We start from the raw sequence: 16504 nt of genomic DNA, 5'->3' as shown, positions 1-16504 counted from the left end.
GGTCGAAAAAGGGGCAAATGTATCACTTTGTCTCAGAGCGAACAGCGGAAGTACGCGTCTCCGAGAACGTGCTGATTCCCAGCAAGACGACGCAGTACTTAAAGAGCTTTCAACTCGAGGCAGTGCGCTTTCTCTATAAACGGCTGTCCAAAAAAGAGTTTTGCATTTTTAACGATGAGAGCGGTTTGGGCAAAACAGCGTCTGTTGTGGCCCTGTTAAGTGGACTGGGAACGGTCAAGAATACGCTAATTGTGTTGCAGAACGATGATCAGTTGCTGGCTGGCTGGCAGTTTCACCTGGGAGTGCTCACTGATTTGCCCGTATGCGTTATTAAGAACGTTAATGGTATTAATGGATTATATAAATAATTATACATGTATAAATAATAGATAATTGATCCACGTCTATTTTGTAGACACCACAGAATCGGCGCATAGCGTTTATCTGAGCAAGTGGAGTATATTACGCAGCATAGGCGATCTCAGCAAGCTGAATTTTGACTACATCATTGTAGATCATCGCGGATACACATTAAATAATAATTTTTGCACTTCCATGCTGCTGAAGCAATTCGAAGGCAAAGTGAACATTGTGATCTCTAGTGTGGACATAACGGTAAGGGCATTAAATATATAAAAATATGAAAATCGAAGTATAAGAACTTGATCCTTCTTCCAGTCCGACGTTAAGTTGCTGTATAAGGTGATGCAATTGGGAGGCTGTTTGGATCATCAATTCAAGTGCTTTAGAAGTTTTGAGAGCAAGTTTCATCTACCAGATGTTAAGGAGGTGCTAAGCAAGCGTGTCGATATCGAGGAGTACTATAAGCAGCGGGGTATCCTTGGCGAATACATCAAGTTGGTGAACCTCAGCAGTAAATCAAACGATTAATGTTGCTATTAATATATCTTATATATCAGCACAGTTTCTAAATCCATTTACTAACATCTCAATCATTTTAGTAACATTTTTTATTATACTTGCAGAGATTATCGTCTTCGTCGCTATCGCCATCAGTTTGATTCATACCTGCCTCTTGTCACGGCCGAGCAATACAAGAGGAACCTATCTCTGTGGCTGGGCGAGAACAATAGCAGCAGCACAATAAGTGACTCAACTGTAGGATCGAAAACATCAGACGTTCCTTCCACAGGCGACACCGAAGAAATCTTTGAGTGTATATTAAGCCTTCAACGGGAGCGACATTTAGCGGAATGCCAGGAGCCAGATAAAATATCTCTGTCTGAGCACAGTGATGACGTGATTGCAATGGAGCCATTGATTTTGGAGTCCGAATCAGAACCTGAGGTTGAAACGGATGACCATGCGAAGAAGTGCAGCACTAATGTGGTATTGCTTTCCAGCGATGATTGCGAAATTATTGAGTCGTCGCAATCGGTGTCAATGACATCGAACTCACCAGCCAAACGAAAATACATGAAACGTGTACAACCTCCAAAGTCAGTGGAGCTGACCGAATCGGAAACGGAAGAGCCGCCTAATACGTCGACGAAAACAAGGAAAGTACTTAACGTGAGGCTAAGACGAGCGTCCATTCAGAGCAACCCCATGAACTCTGTGAAGGCTTCGTCTAAAAGATCACCCGATTCTCCGCGTAAGTCGAAGTCACCTATAAAACCCGAGCCGAAAACTCCGAAACGTGACACGTTGCCACCCGCATCTGTATATAGATAGTATATCCGACAATTATGGTTAAGTAAGCTCATTTTGATGATCGTCTCATTTTTTATGGCTATAAATTATGTTCTTAAAGTCAATTTTAAATGAACATGCAAATACATGCAAATGTTTCCATCTCTGGTAGTGCACATTGTTCATCTCTAACGAGTTTAAAGTTCAGTGTTGCAAGGCGCGGAAAAAGGTACACAACAAGGGCGATGAATTTTTCATGTAATTAAAGAACATTTAAAAAATGCATTTAATATTAAAGTCGTAGCTAAATATAAATTTATTTATATATTTCCAGTAAATGTCAAATACCAGAAGGCATAGCACAACCAAGAAAACATTTTTCCCACCCACTTATTACGCGCCTTTTTTCTACCTACGTTTACCTGCTGCATTTACTCCACACATGCATATCGTCTACAATAACTATAACAATAACAACTTGGTGGATATTTTTAATAGTGAATATGTGGATGGGCCGCTGACGTCCAAGAGGATGATAATTGGCTCGTTTTCAATGTTTCTGATATTTTCATACCTTAAGCTGCTGTACATACTCGTGGCAATCTATTTGGCGCTACACCACGTCCACATATAAATAGGTCGAAAAAGGGGCAAATGTATCACTTTGTCTCAGAGCGAACAGCGGAAGTACGCGTCTCCGAGAACGTGCTGATTCCCAGCAAGACGACGCAGTACTTAAAGAGCTTTCAACTCGAGGCAGTGCGCTTTCTCTATAAACGGCTGTCCAAAAAAGAGTTTTGCATTTTTAACGATGAGAGCGGTTTGGGCAAAACAGCGTCTGTTGTGGCCCTGTTAAGTGGACTGGGAACGGTCAAGAATACGCTAATTGTGTTGCAGAACGATGATCAGTTGCTGGCTGGCTGGCAGTTTCACCTGGGAGTGCTCACTGATTTGCCCGTATGCGTTATTAAGAACGTTAATGGTATTAATGGATTATATAAATAATTATACATGTATAAATAATAGATAATTGATCCACGTCTATTTTGTAGACACCACAGAATCGGCGCATAGCGTTTATCTGAGCAAGTGGAGTATATTACGCAGCATAGGCGATCTCAGCAAGCTGAATTTTGACTACATCATTGTAGATCATCGCGGATACACATTAAATAATAATTTTTGCACTTCCATGCTGCTGAAGCAATTCGAAGGCAAAGTGAACATTGTGATCTCTAGTGTGGACATAACGGTAAGGGCATTAAATATATAAAAATATGAAAATCGAAGTATAAGAACTTGATCCTTCTTCCAGTCCGACGTTAAGTTGCTGTATAAGGTGATGCAATTGGGAGGCTGTTTGGATCATCAATTCAAGTGCTTTAGAAGTTTTGAGAGCAAGTTTCATCTACCAGATGTTAAGGAGGTGCTAAGCAAGCGTGTCGATATCGAGGAGTACTATAAGCAGCGGGGTATCCTTGGCGAATACATCAAGTTGGTGAACCTCAGCAGTAAATCAAACGATTAATGTTGCTATTAATATATCTTATATATCAGCACAGTTTCTAAATCCATTTACTAACATCTCAATCATTTTAGTAACATTTTTTATTATACTTGCAGAGATTATCGTCTTCGTCGCTATCGCCATCAGTTTGATTCATACCTGCCTCTTGTCACGGCCGAGCAATACAAGAGGAACCTATCTCTGTGGCTGGGCGAGAACAATAGCAGCAGCACAATAAGTGACTCAACTGTAGGATCGAAAACATCAGACGTTCCTTCCACAGGCGACACCGAAGAAATCTTTGAGTGTATATTAAGCCTTCAACGGGAGCGACATTTAGCGGAATGCCAGGAGCCAGATAAAATATCTCTGTCTGAGCACAGTGATGACGTGATTGCAATGGAGCCATTGATTTTGGAGTCCGAATCAGAACCTGAGGTTGAAACGGATGACCATGCGAAGAAGTGCAGCACTAATGTGGTATTGCTTTCCAGCGATGATTGCGAAATTATTGAGTCGTCGCAATCGGTGTCAATGACATCGAACTCACCAGCCAAACGAAAATACATGAAACGTGTACAACCTCCAAAGTCAGTGGAGCTGACCGAATCGGAAACGGAAGAGCCGCCTAATACGTCGACGAAAACAAGGAAAGTACTTAACGTGAGGCTAAGACGAGCGTCCATTCAGAGCAACCCCATGAACTCTGTGAAGGCTTCGTCTAAAAGATCACCCGATTCTCCGCGTAAGTCGAAGTCACCTATAAAACCCGAGCCGAAAACTCCGAAACGTGACACGTTGTTGCCAGTTACGCCTAAAACTGAGCCAAGGTCAGCACGCTCCGATGGAAAGAAAAACGTTGACATGGAACCCAGGCAGACGCGTGGAATGCAAAGATTAACGCGTTCGGCGGACTCACGCTCGAACAGTAAGTACATGACGCAGCTGAAGTCGCTGGATTATGAGAAGAAAGGGACACCCAGACGGAAACGCAATTCCGGCACTAATCAAACGCCCAAAAGTAGCAAGGTGAAAAAGGAGAAGATTACTGTGAAGCAAGAGATTGCAGTCACGCCTAGGACATCAAAGACAATGCCAATGAAAATGAGCCAAAAAGAACCAGAAGCCAAAAGGACGACGAGGAGCCGAGCAGATAAGGAACATTTCTCCAATATGCTGACCTCTTTGCCTGACAATAAAAGAGTCAAAAAGGCCAGTTGTAAAACAGTTAAGGTTCCGCCCGCTGCCACGTTGAAGCCACCCGCATCTGTTCCGAATAACGAAAGAAAGAGCAAGGCCAGCCCAAAAGTCGTAACGACTTCACCAGCAGTTACAGCCGATCTACCGAATTCTCCTCTGGGCAACCAAAAAAATGGAAAGACCAACTTCAAACCCGTGGCAGCTGCACCCGCTGCAACACCTGAGCTGCTAAGCTCTGGTTCCATTTTGTCTGATAACTCGTATTTGCAATGCGCGCAAAAATTTCCAGAGAACCTCGCAGAACTCGAGGCATTGGATCTGCCCGAGTTTCGGGTGCCGCACGCACCGCCGACAAGTCAACTGTTGTTGCCCGTGAATCTGAACCTGCTTAGTGGCTCCGAGGTGGCTGTCGTACCCAGTCCAAACACAAAGCCAGATGTCGTGGTGATCAACAGTTCGCATGATGAGAGCTCGCAGCCATCGACTAAGCCATCGCAAAGCCGGCGCACTCGAGCATTGAAGAGGAAGTCTGTAGCTCCGACAAAGGAGAAACAGTCTCAGCCGACCACCTCCCGCTTCGGCCTCATGCTGGCACAGCATCGCGGCTCGGTGAACAAATCCCCAGACATATTCAGCAACTGCTCGGAAGCGTCGCAAGTGTCGCTAGCGCAGCCTGTGCCATTTGAGGGCTTCAAAATATTCGGCTCGGAGGTGGGGCAGCCTCAACAGCAGCTGCATGACAAAACAGGCGCGGCCATGCCGGCTAAAAGGAAGCGCGAACGCTCCTGCCTGGAACTTTTGGAGAAAATGTTTGAGCCCCATCAGGCTAAGCATACCGAGCTGGGTGTTCAATTGCTGCCGGATCTGCCGAGCCCCAAGCAGCAGTTGCCACAGCGTCGGTTCACATTGTTGGACGACGACATCTTTGAGATAACCAATAATGGGGAATTCGGCAGTCGTCTGCGAGTTGACTCCGCGGGCAACGTGTCGCCCGTGCAGCAACAGCAGCTGGCACAGCGTAACAAAATCACTAACTATCTGATCAGCTCTAGTGGCGCTCCGGAGGATACGGGCCAGCGTACACAATCCAGCCAATTGCTGCGAAAGTCACCCAAGCCGCTCAAATCCACGCAATCCACAAAGCTGACGCGCTGGTTTGGCACGGCGATCTCTGGCGGATCCCAGAGCGCGCCTAGCACACCTGTGCTGCCCACCGAGAAAGCGGATCGGGCCCGATTGGCACGCAGCGCGGGATCCAAGAAACGCAAGCGACTTGTGCTGGACAAGTGACTCGATATCGATATCAAGTTGACGACGTGATCTATTCAAAAGACTCGAGAGACTCAAGACTATGTAGCGAGTCGAGCTAAGAAAATTTGCCAAAACTCTTATCAAAATCTAAGTCCCATTGTCTAACAACCCAACCAAACTTCACTTTTCAACCTTTTTTTTCTTATAAATTTTAATATTTTTTTTAACTATACCTCAAGCTAGAGAATCTAATACAAAGATCTTTCGCTGAAGAAGTTCAATTGTGATGTCTATCCACAGATCGATGAATTATTTATAAAAAAAGAAAATATATATACATATATGTATAGATTTGTGTATTTTCTGGAGGCAAGCATTTCAATTTGTAAAGAATTTTCTATAGTATGCATGAATTTTCGATTTAGCTTACATTGGAATTATGTATTTTAATTGTTTTGTTATAATTGAACAAATACTTAGCAACAATTTCTGTTTGTTAATTTAGTTGAGTTGAGCATTCAATACAATGTAATTTTAAAACCTATTAGATGTGAAAATACAAACAAAAGAATGAATAGAATGGAATACGAGACTTTCAATACGCCTGGCGTTGACCTGGGACTAAGCTCGCCTGAATATTTGAGTCAGATTATGCATTACAGCGCGGCGCTGGAACTCCAGCTCGCGGCGGCAGGCGGTGCCCAGGAACGGGGGGCACTGATATTGGATCTTCTCATTGGCATATGTGCCCGCTCCTATTGAGCTGAAACTGAATTCGCTGCGCGAGTGCACTGAAAAAATAAATGAAACGAAAACCAAACGCAATTCATGAGAAAAGTGCAGGCATGTGCTTCTACTGGCCGAGCACTTACGGCAGTAGTGGCCGCCCAGGAAGCAGGTCTCGTGTGTCGATTGGATGGACCAGGCGGGCGGATGGACGCCCGGCAGAGTCTTGGTCACCACATAGTGGGCGGTGGCTTCGTTCAGCCAGTGCGGCCAGTGCGACAGGCGCTCCGTATACCGCACCGTGTAACGCCAGTCGTGGGCGTGGCCTTGATCGGCGAGAATCCTAAAATTGATGCTGGTGCGTGAAGGTCGCATTAGTTGTTGCTATCCGAGACGCGGGCGCATACTCACATTGTGGGATTCAACAGGCGCATTTTATTGAAGTCCGCCACATACTCCCAAACTGCTTCCGGTCTGGCATTGTCGATAACGCGGTCTATTTGGTACTTGTGATAGCCGCCAGAGAACACGAATAAGTAGAACAAGACGACAGCGCCGAGCAGCAGCGCCAGACGCTTCAGATTCCATAGACGCATGCTGTGCATGGTGGCAATGTGTGAATGTGTTTGTTAGAATTACAATAAACAAATCGAGACAGAGGCAGAGGCAGAGGCAGAGACGATGCCCACATAAACAATGCTCCAGCAGCCCAGCGCCGAGCCGAACAGCAGCGAGGCAGGCAGATGACTAAATGTGGAAGAGTTTACCCAGCGAGTGGTAAATATCTCACTGGATCAAAGGCTGTGCCAGTGGCGTAGCGCAAAGGGGATGGCACACAACTCAAAAAGAGTGCAGGGAATTTAAGTCCTCTGATATCGTCAAAATCTATAAATAGATTTAAGAGCCGTGATAAAACTGATGTCCTACATGCATCTCCTCATCAGTTGGTTGTTTTTATATTTGCAAAATTTTGGAAATATATGTATGTATTTGCATGTAGTATTATTATCTCATTGTCATTTAGCCATTTAAACTTACACTATTTTGTAAAATTTTTCTATTGATCTTGTTATATTATTATTATTTTTGTTTACCGTTAATTAATTGACTTGTCGCAATGCATTTGAACAGTTCAGTTCTGATTAAAACCCTTATAATAAATTTTTATGCTATAGTCTAAAAATAAAAGGCGACAGAAACAGAGAACCTGTTTTAATTATTGATACTTAGGAATAATGAAGTTTTAACGGGCGAAATTTTTAATTGATTCAGCAAAAAATATATATATTTAAAATAATGCAATTTTTTTGCTGAATCAATTAAAATATGTAAGAACAAATATATATGTACATACATATAACAACTTCAATAAAAGATACAAAATTTATTTAAATTAGAAATTAGGCAAAGTTTTTATTATTACGAGATCAGTCCAGAGATTATTTATGCTTTATTTATTCATATATTTTATGTATTATGTACTTTATGTATTGTTAATTCATATTTTCATATGAAATGTTCGATAAGATGAAATCATTCATATAGTAGGGCTACCCGCCAGCGTAGAAGATTACAAAGTGCTCGCTCATTAATTGGACTTATTACACCAATACGTGCTTCAACTGTGTGCGTGTGCTTAGATGGATTTGCAGAGCTTTCGCGCCAAAGCTCTCAGTGTACAAATGCCATATGATTAGAGTGTTCAGTTTATAAACAACACTCGGCTGTTGCTGTTCGTGTTTTCGCCGGTGCGGAGCAACTTGAGTGGAATCGCAAACGCTTTCGCCAGTGAGGTAAGCGTGAGCATATTGTTGTGTCTAAATGCATGCTTATCAGAACCGATTCTAATTGAAATGTTTTGATGGCACAGCGGAATCCAGGCGGCAAGCCCCCAGCAGCGAATTGTAGGTTAGGTAATCCATCGGCCGTGTCAATAGTCTCTGATTAGGGGCAACAGCGTAGAAACGTCCATCAAATGCGATTGCTGGTGAAACGCTCGAACCTGTGGCTGCGGCAATGCACGGCACAGCTCAGGCGGCAGGCGACAAACATGGCAACCGGTTCCCAGTTCCACAAACTGGCGACGGCGGCAAAGAGTGCGGCAACAGGTGCACAACTCGATATTAAGAGCGACAACAATGCGCTGGAAGCGGCTGTCACGCAGGTGATTACCATATAATTTATACAAAATAGACTTTGATTAATCTGTGTGAACGACATTCGTACATAGAGCGCTGCTGCCGCCTCGCCCCTGACAGACAGCTTTGGCCGGCATCACACATACCTGAGGATTTCGCTCACCGAGCGATGCAATCTGCGCTGTAAGTCCACTTGAGTGCTGCCCGATTGGGTATGGACGTTATCTGTCCGAGTGCTAGACATTGAGTGCTCGTCGCTGATAAGCAGTGGTGAAATACTCCAATTCTTCAATTACAGGTGACTATTGCATGCCGGCCGAGGGTGTGCCGCTGCAGCCCAAGTCCCAGCTGCTGACCACCGAAGAGGTGCTGCGCCTGGCGCGCATCTTCGTGGAGCAGGGCGTGCGCAAGATACGTCTGACGGGCGGCGAGCCGACGGTGCGCCGCGACATAGTGGAGGTGGTGGCACAGCTGAAGGCCCTGCCCCAGCTCGAGCACGTGGGCATCACCACCAATGGGCTGGTGCTGACGCGTTTTCTCGTGCCGCTGCAGCGCGCTGGCCTGGATTCGCTGAACATCAGCTTAGACACGCTGCGCAAGGAGCGCTTCGAGCAGATAACGCGTCGCAAGGGCTGGGAGCGGGTCATCGCGGGCATCGATCTGGCCATTCAGCTCGGCTACCGACCAAAGGTCAGCATAATATAAACAACAAATTAACATTCCTAATGGAGCGACTCATCGTACAACATTCCAGATCAACTGCGTGCTGATGCGCAACTTCAATGAGGATGAGATTTGCGACTTTGTCGAGTTCACCCGCGAGCGACCCGTCGACGTACGATTCATAGAATATATGCCCTTCTCGGGCAACAAGTGGCAGACGGAGCGCCTGATCTCTTACAGCGAAACAGTGCAGGCGATACGCCAACGATGGCCCGAGTTCCAGGCGCTGCCCAACGGGCCGAACGACACCTCCAAGGCGTACGCGGTGCCTGGCTTCGCTGGCCAACTGGGCTTCATCACCTCCATGACTGAGCACTTCTGCGGCACCTGCAATCGCCTGCGCCTGACGGCCGACGGCAACATCAAGGTGTGCCTCTTTGGCAACAAGGAGTTCTCGCTGCGCGACGCCATGCGCAGCGATGGCTGCACGGAGCAGCAGCTGGTGGAGCTCATAGGCGCCGCAGTGCAACGTAAGAAGCGACAGCATGCAGGTGGGTGTCAAACTGTTTGGGATTACCATTTGTAGTTGTCTGTATTAATGGGCGCATTAATCCTACGCAGGCATGCTGAATCTGTCGCAAATGGAAAATCGCCCAATGATACTCATAGGCGGCTAGCACAGAGCTCGCACACCATTCCCCTAGAACGAAATGTTTGCTTGCAGGTTTCGGCAACTACAGGAACGGCAGCAGGACCATGCTTCATCCTCATCAACCACAGCACGTACAGCTGCGCAACTGCAGTGGATTGACGCACATCAACGCCCAAGGCAAGGCGCAAATGGTGGATGTCGCCGGCAAAGCTCATACTACCCGCACGGCCAGCGCCGAGGCCACGGTTCTTGTGGGCGAGCGTCTGACAGCGCTAATTGCAGCCAACGAGTTGGCCAAGGGCGACGTCCTCAGCGTGGCCCAGCTGGCCGGCATCATGGGAGCCAAGCAAACGTCGCTCCTGATACCGCTGTGCCACAATATCGCCTTGTCCTCGGTGCGGGTGCAGGCCACGCTGCTAGAGCAGCAGCACTCCGTGCGCCTGGTGGCCACTGTGCGCTGCAGCGGACAGACTGGCGTCGAAATGGAAGCCCTGACGGCCGTCTCTGTGGCGGCGCTCACCGTCTACGACATGTGCAAGGCCGTCTCCCACGACATCTGCATCCAGAATGTACGCCTGCTGAGCAAGTCGGGCGGCAAACGAGATTACCAGCGTCAATAAAATCACTCAGTTTGTGCATCCATTTGCCATTTCAAATTAGCTCTTTTCGTTTTAATTGTGGGCCGATTTGGTGAGAGTTATGCATGTCAATGTGTGTGAATTTATGAGTGGGTGGTGTGAGTGGGGTGATGGGGTAGGTTCGGACATGGATGATTGACATTTGCGTGTGTAACGGCGCCTTATAGCTAAAATTACATATAACATTAGAATCATAATCAATGCATTCATTATTGTAGTGCCGCCGCACAAAGAACCTCAATGGACACAATAAATACGCTTCGTTCTCCTCGTACATCTCGTCTGCTGTTTGGTGTTTATTTCTTGGCTTCGATTAGGAGACCAGCACGTTTCGGTTTTCCGATTTGCTGGCGTTTTCCGTGTCCGCCGACTTGGCGGCGTCGGTTCCTATTTGTTCTCCGCGTATTTTTATGTTGTGCTCCTCCTTGAATTTGTTCAGCTCCACGCCTTTTTTGCTCAGATCAGCTGTGACAGTCGCGATGGTCTTCGCAATGAATTCCTTGTTTTCCATCAGCTGAGGCAGGACGTCTTTAACGGTGCGCTCGCACAGCACGCCACCGATGAGGCGGAAGCACTTGCGGTCAGGGTCCACTGCATTCAGTGTTTCTATCACAGTTCTTTTGGAATATATAGAGAGCGACAATTTGTTTATATTTGATATTTTGGAGGTTATGTTTAGCGGCCCCTTCTGACTCACTTGTGTTCGCGCAGATCCATTTCCAGCGTATTGAGGCTGTTGGCCAGGTTTCTTTGTTCATTCCGCAGCTGTTGGAACTGGGCGACAATTTTTTCTTGGGCGATCTGGGCTTTAGCTGCTTCGTTGCTCATTTTTCAATTAATTTTTGAACAGATGTCTAATGAAGTTGAATGCTAGCTCGATAAGGTGTGGCCGAACCTCATTTCATTTGGTGTTTTAAAATGAAAGTAGGCACATTTTTGCATAATTTGAACGTGGTCACGCTGATTTGAGGATGTTGTGGATCTTAATTTTGTTCCCACAGCACTGCCCATTTATTAGAAACAAGGTTGGCAGTGCTGATTATGGAGCGCGCACTTTTAATTTTGCTCAATTATTATAAATGGCAAATAAACAACAACAAGTTGTTTGGATGTCTAATTAAAATTGTCTTTTATGAATAATGAATTTTTATAAGCAACAGTGCTTAGAATATATAGATTAAATCTCATCGGCACTTGAAGCGCAACACACAAATAATTTTGTATTCAAGTTGGCAGTTCCGATTTATGCAGTGGATACTTTAAATTTTGATTAACTGTTATATTATAACTATTATTGGATTGATTATTATAAGTGATTAGACTATATGTGTTTTTGTATTATATGTATATTAATTATATTATGTAAATTTTTGAGAAAACATATTTTTGTTCAAGCTGTATGAATCGATGAATCGCAGCTGCCAAGCTGATGACTTTATAACCCAATTCATCTGCTAATTGTGCGCGCAAATATTTATTTTGTTTGTATCATTCATCATAGCGGCATTCGAAATTCTGATCTTTTCGGTTTCTGTCGACGATAATTCTTGCATCGCTTTGTGCACCTCACACACAACTGTCTTAGCCGTTCGCAATGCATTTTACAATCAGCCTGCTGTTGCTCATTTGCCTCGTGCCTGTATTGCACTGCTCCTACGATGTGATTGCTCCTGCCCAGAACTTGACGGCTTACTTGCTCGCGCGCCAGAAGCGCCATCAGCTGATCTACCAGAGCGGAAGCACCATTCGCCTAGTGGTTGGCCCCGTGATTGGTGTCCAGCTGGAAGATCCGGTAAAGTGGCGTAGCTTTGTACAGTTCATGGCGCTGCACTTTGGGGGCTACACGCTGCCCTCGGCACCCCTCTACCCATGGGACAAATGGGAGTCCATGTTTGCCCGATCGCTCAAGGAAAAGATACGACAGCTGGACGCATCGCACGAGGATGACACACGCCTCTTTGCCTACGCCGCTCTGGAGCATTACATAGACAACGCGAGCAGCGTTCCGGGACGGGGCCGCCAGTGCCTTCTCCGTGCCATGTGCGAGAATGCGCAAGTGCATCAGCATGTGGGCATCATGGCCGAGCTGCTGAATGTGCTGCTAACGTAAGTCTTGCAATCGAAGATCTCAATTGCCTTAAGACTTCCTTTCCCCATTGCAGTCCCGGCAAAGCGCGACTCGAGCAGGACTACAAGGAGGCCCACGCTGCGGGCCTGGCCGGCGTCGACTGTCTGCACCAGTTCCACGACTGTCCCAGAGGCGCCAGCGCCTTGGATGCGCTAACGGTGGATGTGAATTACTGAGTTTCCAATATGGTCCAATCTGAAATGAACTTGAATAAAAGAGCAACTATGCAAAACAATTTGGAATGCTTCTCGCAGTTTCGTTGCTAGTGTAAGCTGACTTCGCTGCCACGCCCCCGAGCAGCGCACAGCACGGCTTGAGGCTGCGGCTGCGGCATCCTGAGAGCCAAATACTGTGCAGCGAGCGTGCGACCGCCATTTTGTCAACAATGGCTTCAATTAAATGGAAATGCAGCAGGAACAACAACAACAACAACTACATCGAGTGCAACTACGACAGCTGAAAGACAGACAATAAATGCGTCTTAAGTGCCACATTAGGCTTGCCAGGTGGCTAACGCGCTGGCAACAAGACCGCGACAACATCGCCCGGATGCACCGGGTGCTCCACTGCAGCGCAGCTCAACCAGCAGCCTGTGCATAGGCAGCAGCCTCTAGCTGCAGTTGGGGCACCCTGCACGCCTATCGCTCGCCGTTCTGTATGCACAGCTAATTCAAATGCGATTATGACAACGCGAACAACGCTGCTGCTCGTTGGGGCGGCTGCCTCGGTGGGTGGGCAATGTTGACAGGGAGTTAAGCATAGATATATAGCCAGGGAGAGACAGACAGAGAGAGAGAGAGAGAGAGAGAGAGAGAGAGAGAGAGAGAGAGAGAGACAGAAGAGAGCAGCAGCAGTTGTGCAAGTTTGCGGTATTTGAACTTCTGATGTCGCATAGGAATAGGTAACAATTCAACGGCAGTGACGTTTATGCGGACAGCAAATTGGTGAAATGGAAAACTAAAATGAAAGTTCAAAGAATATATTGATGAATATTATACCACTAATGTCAATGTATCAATTTCTGATATGATGTTTTGTTGGAGAATCATTTCATTCAGTTTAAAGTAGCTGAATTAGAATATTTACATACATGTATATATGTATAGATGTAAATGAAATATGAAATCAGCCTCTTTCTGATTCTCAATATTGATGGAGATTTCGGTTTTGATCATCTACTCTGGATGAAAATATTAAATTGTAATATCTTAGTTCATAGTTGAATCACATATTCTACTTATCTTAGTATGCTTTGATGCCTGTCCCAATCGAGCTCTGCTCTGTAGACGGAGCTGAATTATTTAAAAATTCGCTTTCGAGTCTCTCTGCGTCAAGGCTGATTAAACTAAACAGATTTCTTCAGCGCTTAGAAATTGATGTGATTAAAATAAAGTTAGTAACTAAAAGCTTTTTGCATAATACCGCAATACCACTAATTTCATTGGAGGAACCTTCGTGTAAACTGTAATGTTTGGTTAGCCCGTGTGTGCTATATGTTTGCTTGTGCAGCCGCCCCTATTGCCGTTTCCTGCCGCATTCCGCATGCCGCATGCCACATACCACATGCTCACTGCGTGCGCCTTTGACGGAGAGTCGCAAATTATGCAACAGTTGCAACAAGAAGCATTAGACATGCATTTTGATTTGTGTCAAAACTTTATTGTTGTCCAATCCAATGCATCAATCGATCCGTAGCGAAAATCCAATTAATCAAAACTCAACTGCGCTCCGCAACCAACATCTCGTCCAGAAAGTTGAGGCCACGTGGACAGGCCTCAAAAACGGCCAGGCAATTAGCACCCGCCTGTCCAGCCGCAAAGGCATCGTGATAGCAGCTATCTATATCGGCTTTGCCCGGACTGCACAGATAAGAGAGAGAGAGACAGAGAGAGAGAGAGAGAGTGAGGCGGGAGGCAGAGAGAGGAGAGATAGAAATAGAGGTAAGGCGGGGTAAATGATGCAAGAAAGAAAGGTTGGAAGCCGTTCGAATTGTTTGCTCACCTCAGCACAATGTTCAGTATTTCGGAGAAGATGCCAACGTGATGATGCACCTGGGCATTCTCGCATATGGAGCGCAACAGGCATTGTCTGCCCACAACCACATCGCTGTTCCGCCTGCCCATGTACTCCTCGAGGGCCGTGTACACCAGCTGTCGTGCGTCGTCCGCGTATCGCACAGCTCCGCTGGCCGTGTGCCTCTCGATGTTGCGCCTCATTTGCTGCAGAGATCGGGCAAAGGTGGTCTCCCACTTGTCCCAGGGCCAAATGGGACTCGTGGGCATGCTGTAGGTGCCGCCCTGCAGGGTGAACGAAAGGACCGCAGAGCGGAATTTCACGGGATCACCCAAAGGAATAGGCATCGAGGCTCCTATGCTGAACTTGATGGAGCCGCTGTTCTGGAAGATAAGTCCGCGTCGCTGCCGATGGGCCAGGAACTCGGTCAGGTTGGCCGACGCGCTGGCACTGTAAATACAGCCGAGGGCCAGTAATGTGAAGCCAATGAATCTCTTGCCCGTTCCAGACATATCCGCAACACGCATCGAAGCTAACTGCGGCAGTCGCGCCTAATCAGCAGCGCCTCAAGTGAGTCGTCAACGATGACAAGTGGAAATTTCAGAGGCGCAAACATTTGCCCAGCCAATTAGCATTTGAATTGTGCTGGAAATTGAAGCCCCGAAATTAGTTTGGGTTTCTATTTGCGCACGTGAGCTAAGAATTTACATTCCGCTGGCCGAAGGGGTATCTGTGGCAGGGCCTGATAGCCTGGCTAAGATGAACAGGCCAACAGCTCGTTGATGTGGAATGGAGACCACTTAAAAGACCATTAAGAAAGCACACAATGGAAAACGAAAAATCTTTTGCAAATTATTTATCCAAATAAACATGACAGAGCATGCCCCAAAAAAGATGAGGATGGGGACACCGCAGCGACGATAGTGTGGCCACGGAAACAGTTGTGATTTGTCGACGTGGCCGGAAATGAAAAGCAAACAACAGCAGGAGCAACAACAACAGGAGCAGCAGCAGGAGCAGCAGCACTGCCAGCAGCATTTGCTTATATAACAACAGCAGCAGCCAAGAAATATCGTCTCTCCAACTCGGCCTGACTAGGTAAGACACATGTGCACACACTTTAATCTAATTCACTACGCAATCTTCATCCAGAATATGTAGATTCAATGCCCCAATAAAAATGTAGAAAACAATACTTTGATAGTCATCTGTAAATACTTAAAACAGTAGAATTGCCAAAACACATACATAGATATTAAATGTTGCTATTCAGCTATCAGAAATATTTTTAGCATAAATTATTATTTTATATTTTAATTGGAGATAAAGTATTTTCACTAAAAAAATTATAATAATAATAAATATATTTTTCTAGTTTCTATTATTATTTTTCGCTTTGTTATTGCTTTTCTAAATAAATGTTTTTATATTTTAATTGAAAATAAATTACTTTCAATACAAAAAGTTCAATAGTCTTTGTAAGTCACTATATGACAAAAGAAAACAAGTAAGAAGACTCTAGTCGAGACTGCTCGACTAGGAGATACCCTGAACCCTCCATTCTGCCAGCGCTCTGCTAACTGCGCAGTAAGCAGCGACTGCGCTTGGGCTGCGCTGCAGTGTGGGCAATAGTATGAGAATTTTCTTGGTGAATAACTTCTTTTGTAAACACACGATCTTAATGAAACTTTCAGGACGTAATTATATGGTCAAAATGTGTGTACATTCCAAAGCACAAGTCTCTAGTACTTGAAATACGTTTTTTACAAATTGGGGGCGAAGGGGGCGTGGTATCCAAAATCTGTTGATGATAAAATGTTTGTATTCATCATATATATATACACAGTAAATCTGAAGTCTCTATGTCTAATAGTGCTCCAATGAGGCTCAAAAAACAAAATCAATTTTTCGATTATTCTCGATAAAAAAGTTATC

The 16504-nt window shown here is 45.6% G+C and overlaps 7 protein-coding genes across 9 annotated transcripts; 4 read left to right on the top strand and 3 right to left on the bottom strand.

The window, feature by feature from the left end:
• Nucleotides 1-17: 17 nt before the first annotated feature.
• SuUR (Suppressor of Under-Replication) lies at nt 18-7006 on the top strand. Of its 2 annotated transcripts, XM_089258862.1 has the most exons (5): nt 18-345; nt 416-615; nt 679-857; nt 987-1589; nt 3853-7006. In XM_089258862.1, exons 1-5 carry the CDS (start codon nt 18-20, stop codon nt 5648-5650), a joined length of 3108 nt encoding a protein of 1035 aa, XP_089114988.1. In that variant the 3' UTR covers nt 5651-7006. The 2 variants fall into 2 exon arrangements, with proteins under 2 accessions (XP_089114988.1, XP_030239282.2); XM_030383422.2 differs by lacking the exons at nt 18-345; nt 416-615; nt 679-857; nt 987-1589 and adding exons at nt 2308-2635; nt 2706-2905; nt 2969-3147 and having other exon boundaries at nt 3277-7006.
• On the top strand, nt 1988-2287 carry LOC149091522 (uncharacterized). Its single transcript, XM_089258864.1, has one exon. It carries the CDS (start codon nt 1991-1993, stop codon nt 2285-2287), a length of 297 nt encoding a protein of 98 aa, XP_089114990.1. The 5' UTR covers nt 1988-1990.
• On the bottom strand, nt 6025-7014 carry LOC108651930 (uncharacterized). The gene is made up of 3 exons (XM_018101873.3): nt 6749-7014; nt 6484-6692; nt 6025-6402 (listed from the first exon to the last, which is right to left on the bottom strand). The coding sequence occupies exons 1-3, from the start codon at nt 6940-6942 to the stop codon at nt 6233-6235; spliced, it is 573 nt and encodes a 190-aa protein (XP_017957362.1). The 5' UTR covers nt 6943-7014; the 3' UTR covers nt 6025-6232.
• Nucleotides 7015-8030: 1016 nt separating this feature from the next.
• On the top strand, nt 8031-10449 carry Mocs1 (Molybdenum cofactor synthesis 1). 2 transcript variants are annotated; one of them, XM_018101863.2, is made up of 6 exons: nt 8031-8130; nt 8208-8501; nt 8568-8658; nt 8774-9165; nt 9230-9689; nt 9863-10449. In XM_018101863.2, exons 2-6 carry the CDS (start codon nt 8313-8315, stop codon nt 10408-10410), a joined length of 1680 nt encoding a protein of 559 aa, XP_017957352.1. In that variant the 5' UTR covers nt 8031-8130; nt 8208-8312; the 3' UTR covers nt 10411-10449. The 2 variants fall into 2 exon arrangements, with proteins under 2 accessions (XP_017957352.1, XP_017957354.1); XM_018101865.3 differs by having other exon boundaries at nt 8032-8130; nt 9760-10042.
• Nucleotides 10429-11343, bottom strand: Pfdn2 (prefoldin 2). The gene is made up of 2 exons (XM_018101876.3): nt 11126-11343; nt 10429-11045 (listed from the first exon to the last, which is right to left on the bottom strand). The coding sequence occupies exons 1-2, from the start codon at nt 11254-11256 to the stop codon at nt 10742-10744; spliced, it is 435 nt and encodes a 144-aa protein (XP_017957365.1). The 5' UTR covers nt 11257-11343; the 3' UTR covers nt 10429-10741.
• A 508-nt stretch (nt 11344-11851) lies between these two features.
• LOC108651929 (uncharacterized) lies at nt 11852-12778 on the top strand. The gene is made up of 2 exons (XM_018101872.3): nt 11852-12534; nt 12591-12778. Exons 1-2 carry the CDS (start codon nt 12023-12025, stop codon nt 12730-12732), a joined length of 654 nt encoding a protein of 217 aa, XP_017957361.1. The 5' UTR covers nt 11852-12022; the 3' UTR covers nt 12733-12778.
• A 1415-nt stretch (nt 12779-14193) lies between these two features.
• LOC108651927 (uncharacterized) lies at nt 14194-15126 on the bottom strand. Its single transcript, XM_018101871.3, has 2 exons — nt 14558-15126; nt 14194-14415 (listed from the first exon to the last, which is right to left on the bottom strand). The coding sequence occupies exons 1-2, from the start codon at nt 15094-15096 to the stop codon at nt 14274-14276; spliced, it is 681 nt and encodes a 226-aa protein (XP_017957360.1). The 5' UTR covers nt 15097-15126; the 3' UTR covers nt 14194-14273.
• Nucleotides 15127-16504: the final 1378 nt, after the last annotated feature.

This window comes from Drosophila navojoa, chromosome 4, assembly GCF_054131105.1.
Source record: "Drosophila navojoa isolate 15081-1374.11 chromosome 4, UAZ_NAV_1.0, whole genome shotgun sequence".
NCBI lineage: Eukaryota > Metazoa > Arthropoda > Insecta > Diptera > Drosophilidae > Drosophila > Drosophila navojoa.
This window is presented reverse-complemented; position numbering and strand designations above follow the sequence as displayed.